Raw genomic sequence first — 10,357 nt, forward strand, 5'->3', positions numbered from 1 at the left:
GGGGACTCCCTGGGAAAGGTGCATTGTCCAGCCCTGGGAGGAGCTGTTACAAGGGGTCCCCCACCCCTGGCCTGTGGGATGGGTCGCTGTGGTGTCAGCCTCGGCCAAGAGGACCCCTCACATCCCCCAGTGACTTCTGGCTTGGCCTCTTCTCCCCTTCTTTATCCCAACCCCTCTCCTCTCTTAGAATCTGGGGTCCTCTGGAGGGCCAGGGTCCACTTGAGCAGGGCTTTGGGAAGACTGAGGCCTCTGCACAGGAATGAGAAGAGTGGCTGCTATGGGGGCCCAGCTGTGCAGGGCCATCCAGAATGAGGAGAGTGGGGCAGAGGTGGGGATGGGTCCAAGGAAACTCCCTGGAGGGGGCAGAGCTCCTGCTGGAAACCCACCCTTTAGAAAAGCAAAGTATTGGAAGGTGGTTCTGGGTGGACCATGCTGACCAGAGGGTCTTGGGACTGGAGCTGCCTGGGGGTCCAGGCAGGGCTGAGGTATGGAGGCCTGTTTTCCACTTAGGAGGATCCCAGAGGCTGTAAGGTGTCACAGATGAAAGGGCTACCCAGGTGGAAACGTGAAGGAATCATAAGCCGAAATGACAGAGCCCACTGGGCACCAGGGCCCTTGCTATGCCCTCTGCCACTCACCAGCCTGCCAGTCCTAGCCCTGGTCCTGACCTAATCCACACAGACAGGGCCCATTCGAAAACGTCCCATCCTCCAGACCCACCCCACCCAACCAAGTCTCTTTCTCTCCAGATCCCTCCCATCCAGAACTGACTCTGGCCTCCGGAGGAACTCCAGATGGGTGGATGGAGAGACAGAGGGAAACTTGCTTTGTGACACACATGTTTCATTAGGGTGAGGGGCTTGCGGTCTGTGCTCTGGGCCCCCTCCCTTGCCACACAGTGTTCTCCAAGGGCATCACTGATGTGGCTGCAGGTGCAGCTTTGGTAGCCAAGTCCTTGTCACTCTCTGTAGCCCTGATCTCTCCCTATAACAAGTCTTACTCTGATGGCTGACATGGCACAGGTGTCCTCAGGTCGATGTCCATCATTTCCTTCTGGTAGGTGCTTATGAGTGAAGAGCCCTGTCCAAGTACGTGACGTCCACTGAGGACTGGACACATACTCACCAGCTGTTTTCGGGGGGCATCCAACACCTCCATCATTGGCGTATGTCAACCTTGTGTCCCTGTGCTTCCTGCCCGTGGGTTCTTAAGACGCTCACATGATGTGGATTTCTCTACCATGGTGTTAATTGGTCTTGTTTCTGTGAAGTTTTGACACTGATAGTGTATCTCTCCCTAACACTTGTTGCAATCTTTTTTCCCAGCTTGTAGTCTGCCTTTGAGTATCTGTCGTGTTTTTTTTTTTTTGACGCGTAATAGAATCTGCTCATTTTTTCCTTCAACGTTTGTTTTTATCGTTAGAAAGTCATTCCCAGGGATCCCTGGTGGCGCAGTGGTTTAGCGCCTGCCTTTGGCCCAGGGCGCGATCCTGGAGACCCGGGATCGAATCCCACATCGGGCTCCCAGTGCATGGAGCCTGCTTCTCCCTCTGCCTATGTCTCTGCGCCTCTCTCTCTCTCTGTGACTATCATAAATAAATAAAAATTTAAAAAAAAAAAAAAAAAAAAAAAAAAAAAAGAAAGTCATTCCCATACAAAAAAAAAAAATAATAAAATCAGGTGTTAAGATGGAAAACAGACCTCAGTTCCAGCAGAAAGACTCTCCAGGACAGAGTCCCAACAGAGCTTAGACACCTCCCCAATGAGGCCTCCCATGATGCCTGAGAAGCTTCCAGGGCCTCTGGTCTGAGGAAGGGGCTCAGGTGGGGAAGCTACCTTTCAGTTGGCTACTGGCCTCCTGGGGGTAGCAAGAGTCCAGGCTCAATGCCACCCCACGCTTCCTGGCAAGGCCAACATGGCTGTCCCCTGCTCTGAGCTCTGAGGCCCTCAGAGTGCTGCCTGTCTGGGCCTGGGTGTTCCACCTGTAAAATGGGAGCACTCACAGGGTTAAGGAAGGGTCCTGGACCAGGAAGTCCCCAACAATGGCAGGCCCCTTCACAATGGTTTCCAGGCAACGGGAACTCCTCTCAGGGAAGGGAGTCAGACGCTGAAAGGGGCTGGAGCCATCAAAGGTGCTGTTGAGACAAGATGACAGCTACTCAGAAACACGGTCTCTTCACGCCAGAACCTCATTACATCCCTGGGTGAGGCTGGGGGAGCGGGGGAGGAGGCTGGGGGAGCGGGGCCAGGTCTGGACGCTAGGGCAGGGTGCCCTCCCTGCCAGCACTGCACCAAGAGCCCCACCCGATGGCCAACAGGCCTGTGATGAGCAGAAACAGGGGGACGGCCCAGCAGCAGGATAAACCCCAGATGCCCCAGAGGGGGTGCCACATGTCTTCAAGACCTAAGCCACTGGAGCAGGCGGATGGTGGGGGCACCAGGCCTGCCAGGTTGGGTACCCCTAACATAGAGGCTGAACTAAAACGAGCCCCATGGGAAGTGTATGAGTACACCTACGTGCACACACACACACACACACCCAAGGGCAGGAAGGAAGGCTGGAAGGGAGGCTAACCCAGCTCTTCACAGTAGTTCTAGGGGAAACGCAAGGCCAGGTGACACAGAAGACGACCCCTGCCCTTTGCGCTCCAGCCCTGCTTATCTCTCAAAGTAGTAATTCCACATTTGCTTTGGCAGGTTTTTCAAAAGAAAACAATTTGCACTGCCTGGGTGATCATGCAGGCCCCACCGCTACCCCCCCTTCTGTCTCTAAATGATGGGATGCCTGGGTGGCTCATTGGTTCAGTGTCTGCCTTTGGCTCAGGGTGTGATCCCAGAGTCCTGGGATGGAGTCCCACATCGGGCTTCCTGCATGGAGCCTGCTTCTCTCTCTGCCTATGTCTCCACCTCCTTCTCTCTCTCTTTCTCTCTCTCTCTCTCCTGTCTCTCATGAATAAATAAAATCTTTATTTTTTAAAATATTTTATTTATTTATTCATGAGAAACACAGAGAGAGAGAGAGAGAGAGAGAGACAGGCAGAGGGAGAAGCAGGCTCCATGCAGGGAGCCCAACGTGGGACTCGATCTGGGGACTCCAGGATCAGGCCCTGGGCCAAAGGCGGCACTAAACCGCTGAGCCACCGGGCTGCCCAAATAAAATCTTTAAAAAAAATAATAAATGACACCTCAGCCATTACCTCCTACCAGCAGCCCTCCCACCTGCCTCTCAAATCCTGGTCCCATACAGTTGGCTCCTGGCCTCATGGGTGGCAAAAGTCCAGGCCAAGTTCCTGCAATGCCCAGAGGGACCACCTTTGTAGGTTGGGCTGTGCCACGGTCCAGGCCTGGACCCAGTCACCATCCCCGTAAGCGCTTGAGGGGGGCAGAGATCCCTGTCCCCTCATCCTCAGCCTCCTTGCCTGAGGCCAGCTGGGAAGAAAGTAGAAGGCAATCTGGCGGTAAGGACGACCGTGCATCTGTTCTGGGCCAGGCCTGTTCTCAGTGCTTGCCTCGTGCCTCCCATTCAAGCCCCGTGCACCTCAGAAGGCAGGTGTCCCAGGACCACCATTCTATAGGTGAGGTCAGGTACTTTGCCTATGGCCAGCAGGCCGCGTCCACACCCTGCTCACAGGGGCCCCACCTACTCTACCTCTTCCCTCCACAGCTATGCTGGCTTCTATCCGCAACTGCGCTACCAGGTGGGGAACACCTATGGGCGCACCACTGCTCAGCTGCTCACAGACCCTGGTGTGCAGAAGAGCTCCTGCTCTGTGCTGTCCCCAATATCCGAGCCCAAATTCATTGAGGACTTCAGCAAGCCCAAGCCACCTTCAATCCCCTGCCTTGACCTGACTGAGCCCTACATCCCCCACTACACCGGTAAGCCGCCCACCCACCAGCCTTGCCTGCCCCAGTTCACCCTCCTGCCTGTTGTCACTCATACCCACCCTGTCCATACAGGTATGAAGCCCTACAAGAAGTTTGAGATCCTAGGCCGGTTCCCACCCCAGGAGGTAGATGCTCAGAAGGGGCCACCAGGAGTAGAGAATATATCCAGGCAGGTCCTGCTGCCTGCGGGCTTCATGCCCTACCCCCCCTATCCCCCGTGCCCACCAGGCAGGAAGGGGGACTCCAGAAACTTTGGACACCCAGGCCTGCGGAGCACCTCCCCTGTCCACGAGGCCCCTGGGCAGGACCAGGTAACTGGGAGAGGTGCTGGGACTAAGCCTCACCCCAGCTGGGCCCAGTGGGGCCGCTGAGGCAGTGACTTGACCCTTCCCACCCCAGCTGTACCATTGCAGGAAGGAGTACCACCCACCCCCAGCTCACCAGCAGGAGACCCTGGATGTGGGCAGGTTCCACAGGCTGCCCCAGCTGGACCACCCCAACCTTATCCAACGCAAGGCCATCTCAGGTGGGAGCCCGGGGTCTGAGTGTGAACTCACCACCCCCAAACATAGTCCAGCAAGGCTCCAGGGGCCCAGGAGGATGAGGGAGAGCAAGTGAGGAGGGCTTGCCCCGGCCCTGCCCACTGTTTCCTAGAGTGTGGGTACACCTAGCGGAGATGGGAGGGGACCTGGGGTAGGACCCTGACCACTTCCCTCCCTAGGCTATGCTGGCTTCGTCCCTCAGTTTGCCTGGGTGATGGGGGTCAATTACCGCGAGGGTGTCACACAGGCTATGGATGAATTTGACAAGAACCAGGTAGGACACCACCACACCGGGGCCTGTTCCCAAATGCCCAGCGTGGTCTGCACAGTGGCATCTGCCTCAGGGCAGGTAGGAGCACAGCTAAGGCTCAGCTAGCTTCCCTGGAGGGAAGCCAGAGGCTCCCCCGCTCCTCTGCACCCACCTCGGTTCTCTAGTCGGGCCAAAGTTCCCTGCTCTGGAACACTGTGGGGAGTGGGTAAGACCCCCCCCCCCACCCCAAACCTTAACCATAGATCAGAACAGCTGCCCAGTCCTCACCACGACCTACCTTTATGAGCTGGGGAAGGCAGGTTGTGTCAGCACCTGTTTCCACAGTTCCTCTTCAGAAACCCCATCTGTGCCCTGGGTGAAAGGCTGCCCAGAACACACTGGCCCAGCAACACCATCTATAGCAGCCAAGGCCTGATCCCTTTCTACATGGGGTTCATACCATGTGAGTACACAGTGGATCACTCCCTCATCCACCTCCTAGATAAGGTCACAGGGACCAGGCCACTCTGGGGAAAGAGTTGGGTGCCTGGGATCCCCTCTGCCCATGCTGTACCCCCAGACCATAGTGGCCCTCCAGAGCTTCATGGTCAAGCTGGGCAGGAAGCAGGTGCCCAGGGCAACCCCAACTCCTGTGAAGCCTGTGCTAACCCCTACTCTGGGCATGTGGCAAGGCCAGGGGCTCAGCTGCACACTGTCCCTTGTAGCCATGCAAGACAACTACGCAATGACATTTGGCAACAGTACCCGCAGGGCCTATCAGAAGGAAATGGAGAGGCAACACCAGACACTATGAAAATGCTTTAATGGTGGCATCTGTACAGCATGTGACGTCCAGACAGGAAAAAGAGCGAGTGCACACAGAGACACGGCTATCAGAGAACAGGTTGTGAGCGAATAAAGAGTTCACACAGCTTCCACGCGCTTTACCAGGTTATCAGCTCTAGGCCACCTCCTCCTCCGCCTCCTCCTCGAACTCCCCCTCCTCCTCGGCGGTGGCATCCTGGTACTGCTGGTACTCAGACACCAGGTCATTCATGTTGCTCTCGGCCTCTGTGAACTCCATCTCGTCCATGCCCTCACCCGTGTACCAGTGTAAGAAGGCCTTGCGCCGGAACATGGCCGTGAACTGCTCTGAGATGCGCTTGAACAGCTCCTGGATGGCTGTGCTGTTGCCGATGAAGGTAGCAGACATCTTTAGCCCCCGGGGTGGGATGTCACAGACAGCTGTTTTCACGTTGTTGGGGATCCACTCGACAAAGTAGCTGCTGTTCTTGTTTTGGACGTTCAGCATCTGCTCGTCCACCTCCTTCATGGACATGCGGCCCCTGAATACTGCAGCCACAGTCAGGTAGCGGCCATGGCGGGGGTCACAGGCAGCCATCATGTTCTTAGCATCAAACATCTGCTGGGTGAGCTCGGGCACCGTCAGGGCCCGGTACTGCTGGCTACCTCGGCTGGTCAGTGGGGCGAAGCCGGGCATGAAGAAGTGCAGGCGGGGGAAGGGGACCATATTGACAGCCAGCTTGCGCAGGTCAGCATTGAGCTGGCCAGGAAAGCGCAGGCAGGTGGTGACCCCACTCATGGTGGCAGACACCAGGTGGTTGAGGTCCCCATAGGTAGGTGTGGTCAGTTTTAGGGTTCTGAAGCAGATATCATAGAGAGCCTCGTTATCAATGCAATAGGTTTCGTCTGTGTTTTCTACCAGCTGGTGGACCGAGAGGGTGGCGTTATAGGGCTCCACCACCGTGTCCGATACCTTGGGCGAGGGTACCACACTGAATGTGTTCATGATCCTGTCTGGGTACTCCTCCCGGATCTTGCTGATGAGGAGGGTCCCCATCCCAGACCCAGTCCCCCCACCCAGGGAGTGGGTCAGCTGGAAGCCCTGCAGGCAGTCACAGCTTTCAGCCTCCTTCCTCACGACATCCAGCACCGAGTCGACCAGCTCTGCGCCTTCTGTGTAGTGCCCCTTGGCCCAGTTGTTCCCAGCACCACTCTGACCTGTAAGAAGGCAGCCAGTCACTCTCTGCCGGGCATGTGGTCACCACTGGTCACCCATGCCAAAAAGCCCAAATAACACGGTGTGACGGGACACACACGGCTTGATCTGCATGTACAGCAAACGGACCCCAAATCTGATAAAGCAACGACCATCCCCTTTAAAACTTAAGTTAGGGTCAACACACCTTTAAATCCTCTCCTCCCCACAGTCCACCCCCGCCAATTCTCAAGAACAGAGCACTGCAAAGCACTGCAAGGCAGGCCTCCCCTGCCTCCCAACTCAACGTTACAGCAGGGAGATTACATCTGCTGGCTTCTTCCCTGCGGGTGAACAGCTGGGCCTTCCTCCCAAAGCCGCTTTAGGAGGAGATTCAGAGACTCCACACAGGGGAGGAGGGTGTCCAGAGGCCCTAGCTTCCACTCCAGCGGCAGAATGGATCACGACCTCAGCTCTGCGGTGCTGCCGGCTGCGACCTTGGGCACCCCTTGACCTTTGAGCCGTCCTGGCTATCATGCCGCTGCCCAGCCCCCATCCCGCAGCTCACCGAAAACGAAGTTGTCTGGCCTGAATATTTGCCCGAAGGGTCCCGAGCGCACGGAGTCCATGGTGCCGGGCTCTAGGTCCACGAGCACAGCGCGGGGCACATACTTGCCACCTAGGGGGAGAGAGGGGGACGTGAGCGAGCGGAGAGCCGAGGGGACGCAGAAGTAGTTGAGGAAGGGGCGTGGTGTCTCACCGGTGGCCTCGTTGTAGTACACGTTGATCCGCTCCAGCTGCAGATCGCTGTCGCCATGGTAAGTGCCGGTAGGATCGATGCCATGCTCGTCGCTGATCACCTCCCAGAACTGTGAGGGACGCAGGCGGGCCGGGCCCGGGCTGAGTCACGCCGGCAGAGCCAGCCCCGCCCCGGATGGGCGCGGCCCTCCCCTCCCCCCACGCCGCTGCCGCCGCCGCCGCCTGCCCAGGTCCGTCCCCGGGGGCCCACGCCGCCACCCCGGCCCCGACCCAGCGGGGGCCCGCAATGCGGGGGGCCGCCCGCCCACCCGCTCGCCTACGGCCGCCATCTTCTCGGCCGCCCGCCCATCCGCCCGGGAGACCCGCGCCGGGCCCCAGGAGCCCCCCTGCCCACCTTGGCGCCGATCTGGTTGCCGCACTGGCCGGCCTGCAGGTGCACGATCTCCCTCATGGCGGCGGCGGCGGCGGCGCGGGCGGAAGGACGAACGCAGAAGCCGAGGAACGGGCGCGCAGACTGCTACAACCGACGCTCCGCCAACGCTTATATAGCCGCCGTGCCCGCCCCCGCCCGTCTCCTATTGGACCGCCAGAACGAGGCTGGCAGGCGTCCCGGCTTGATTGGCTGCGCTCCCCGCCGATCCGTCCGCCTAACGCCCACCTTCCCAACGCCGCTCGCTCTTTATTGGTCCGCCTCGGCCTCCGCTCTCCCTATCAGAACCCCCGCCCTCGAGCTGCAGTGCTCTGCCCATTGGGTATTTCAAATGATTGATTTGCCCCCTCATTGGCTGGCCCCGCAGAGCCCGCCGACCGAGGGCCGGCGTCTTGGTAACCGCCGCAGTGCCGCGGGGACGCGCGCGGGCGTGGGGGGTGGGGCCTCCGGGGGAGGGCCCTGCGGGCTGGTGCGGAGGGCGGGGCGGCTCTGCAGCCCCGGTGGCCTTAAGGAACCCAACGACGGGCCGGCGCGGGAGCGGGGGCGCTGCGGGAGCCAGGGGATGGGGGGTGGCCTGACGCGGGGCCGGGGGCACAGGGGGGTAGGTGCCCCGCCGCCGTCCTCGGTCCGCGTGCTCGCCCGCCCGGTCGCGGTCAGGTGAGGGAGCACGTGGGGCCGCCGTCCCGGGGGCCCTCCCTGTCGCCGCGCTCTTGTTGTGGAGACGGCGCTGCGCCGCGCCGGTTGCCGGGAGCCTCGGCCCCGGGAGCACGCAGAGCTGCGTGGAGACGCGGGCGGGCCCCTGACCCCGATCCCTGGGCCCCGCTGCCCCAGCCACGCCTGCACTGACAAGTGCTTTTGCGTTTCCCCAGTGCTTGAGGGAAGTCTACAAGGAAACACAGTTATATAACATGTGGTCGCACTTGCGGTCCGTCTTTCAAAAGGGCACTCGCAGTCTGTTCTTAGACCCTCTTAAACTCCCGAAGGGCAGCCCTGCGTCAGCCGTGGCCGCCCGCGCCTCCCTAGACTCTGGTTTTGCCCGCGAGCCGCTACCCCGTCCCTGGCTTGTCTCCCAGGTGCTCGGAACTGCGGCATGCGGCAACCGCGACCGCGAACGTGTGCGGGAAAGTAGGAGCAGGCGGCGTGCTGGCTAGAGCCCAGGGTTCTCGGGCCCACAGTGGTCTGCAGCTGTGCTCCTCCAGGACTGCAGTGGCCGGAGGGTGAGTCAGCACGGCCTGTGCGGGAAGGTGGACCCGGCTGCCGGGCGAGGTGCGCACAGGGTTCCCTCAGGCCCCGTAGACTCGCTCGCTCAGTTGCCCAGGCAGCCGTGGGCTGGGCCCGGCTCTGCCGCAGTCATACATCCAGAGATCCGCGGAGGAAGGGAGCAGCTCAGAGGTTCCCCAGTGAGTCCAGGAGGGCTGCTCTTGGAGTTTGACAAAGGCTTCTCTGCCCCCCCCCCCCCCCCGGCACCCCCTTGCCCCAAGCTGTGGGGCCTGAGATCCCCGGCCCCGCTTCCTGCCGCCTGTGCCCACGTTTCAGTGTGCCACCCCTACTTTGTAAACAACAAACCAGAGGCTGTGTTTCTGCCCAGGTGTGAGCCCTAGAGCTCAGAGACACCGGGTTGTCCACCATGACCCCAGGAGGTAGACACTGAGAGCAAGACCACGAAGTCTCCCTGTGGCCCTCAGGCATGAGCCCAAGGACCATGGTGGTAGCTGCTATACAGGCTTGTGGGGGAGGCCCTGCAGACCCCCCCACCCTGAGCCCAGGCTGTTCCTGCCTCCTTGTGGAGAAGTGGGGCTGTGTGGGGCAGGAGGGCTTGGTCACAGGGTGGGTCTGTGGCCAGGAGGGATGCGGAGGCCTGGGCAGGGCTGTGGGAGAGCTGGGCGCCTGCCCCCCCCACACCCCGCCCCAGCCTGCAGCTGTTGGAGGCATCCACAAATGGAGGCTCTGTTTACCGGTGGCCATGGTCCCAGCGGGAGGGTGCGTTACTGCCAGCCAGGGGCGGCAGGCAGACACTCGTCCATGGCCTCAAAGGACCCGCAGTCAGCCTTTGTGGGCAGCCTCACCCGCCCCGGAAGGAGGGGTGCCTGCGGTGCTTCCCCCCCTCCCTCCATGTCCCCACCAAGGGGAGGGAGAGCTCCTGCACGCGTCTCCCCAGGGCACTAGCCAGGTCCAGCCCAGCTCAGAGGGCCCAGAAGGCTGATGTCCACCCCTGGGAGTGTCCTGTGGTCACAGAAGGCGGTTTGGGGGTGGGGGACAAGTTGGAACGTATGAGCCCGCCCCCAGTCTTGCTCCCAAGAGCCCCAGAACAGGAAGCTACCTCCATTGGTGAGCAGCGAACCCCAGGCTTCAGAGGCCTGGAAGCTTGGTGGTGGGGGGGACAGAGGACATGGGGGGCAGAGGGGAATGAGGGCTGGGAGTTCTGAGGGGAGTGGAAAGTCAGGACCCTTTATGCGTTGGCCCTGAGGCTCCCCAGGTCTATTCTTGCTG

General features: G+C 60.2%; 2 protein-coding genes across 3 annotated transcripts; one reads left to right on the top strand and one right to left on the bottom strand.

Moving 5' to 3' along the window:
• The first annotated feature begins 76 nt into the window (after positions 1–76).
• FAM166A (family with sequence similarity 166 member A) lies at positions 77–5,615 on the top strand. The gene is made up of 10 exons (XM_038548658.1): positions 77–328; positions 750–851; positions 1,061–1,165; positions 2,071–2,203; positions 3,664–3,878; positions 3,960–4,198; positions 4,287–4,413; positions 4,609–4,703; positions 5,025–5,142; positions 5,405–5,615. Exons 4-10 carry the CDS (start codon positions 2,148–2,150, stop codon positions 5,491–5,493), a joined length of 939 nt encoding a protein of 312 aa, XP_038404586.1. The 5' UTR covers positions 77–328; positions 750–851; positions 1,061–1,165; positions 2,071–2,147; the 3' UTR covers positions 5,494–5,615.
• Positions 5,484–7,997, bottom strand: TUBB4B (tubulin beta 4B class IVb). Of its 2 annotated transcripts, XM_038548657.1 has the most exons (4): positions 7,832–7,997; positions 7,439–7,547; positions 7,247–7,357; positions 5,484–6,701 (listed from the first exon to the last, which is right to left on the bottom strand). In XM_038548657.1, the coding sequence occupies exons 1-4, from the start codon at positions 7,886–7,888 to the stop codon at positions 5,641–5,643; spliced, it is 1,338 nt and encodes a 445-aa protein (XP_038404585.1). In that variant the 5' UTR covers positions 7,889–7,997; the 3' UTR covers positions 5,484–5,640. The 2 variants fall into 2 exon arrangements, with proteins under 2 accessions (XP_038404585.1, XP_038404584.1); XM_038548656.1 differs by having other exon boundaries at positions 7,247–7,547.
• Positions 7,998–10,357: the final 2,360 nt, after the last annotated feature.

This window comes from Canis lupus, chromosome 9, assembly GCF_011100685.1.
Source record: "Canis lupus familiaris isolate Mischka breed German Shepherd chromosome 9, alternate assembly UU_Cfam_GSD_1.0, whole genome shotgun sequence".
NCBI classification, from domain to species: domain Eukaryota; kingdom Metazoa; phylum Chordata; class Mammalia; order Carnivora; family Canidae; genus Canis; species Canis lupus.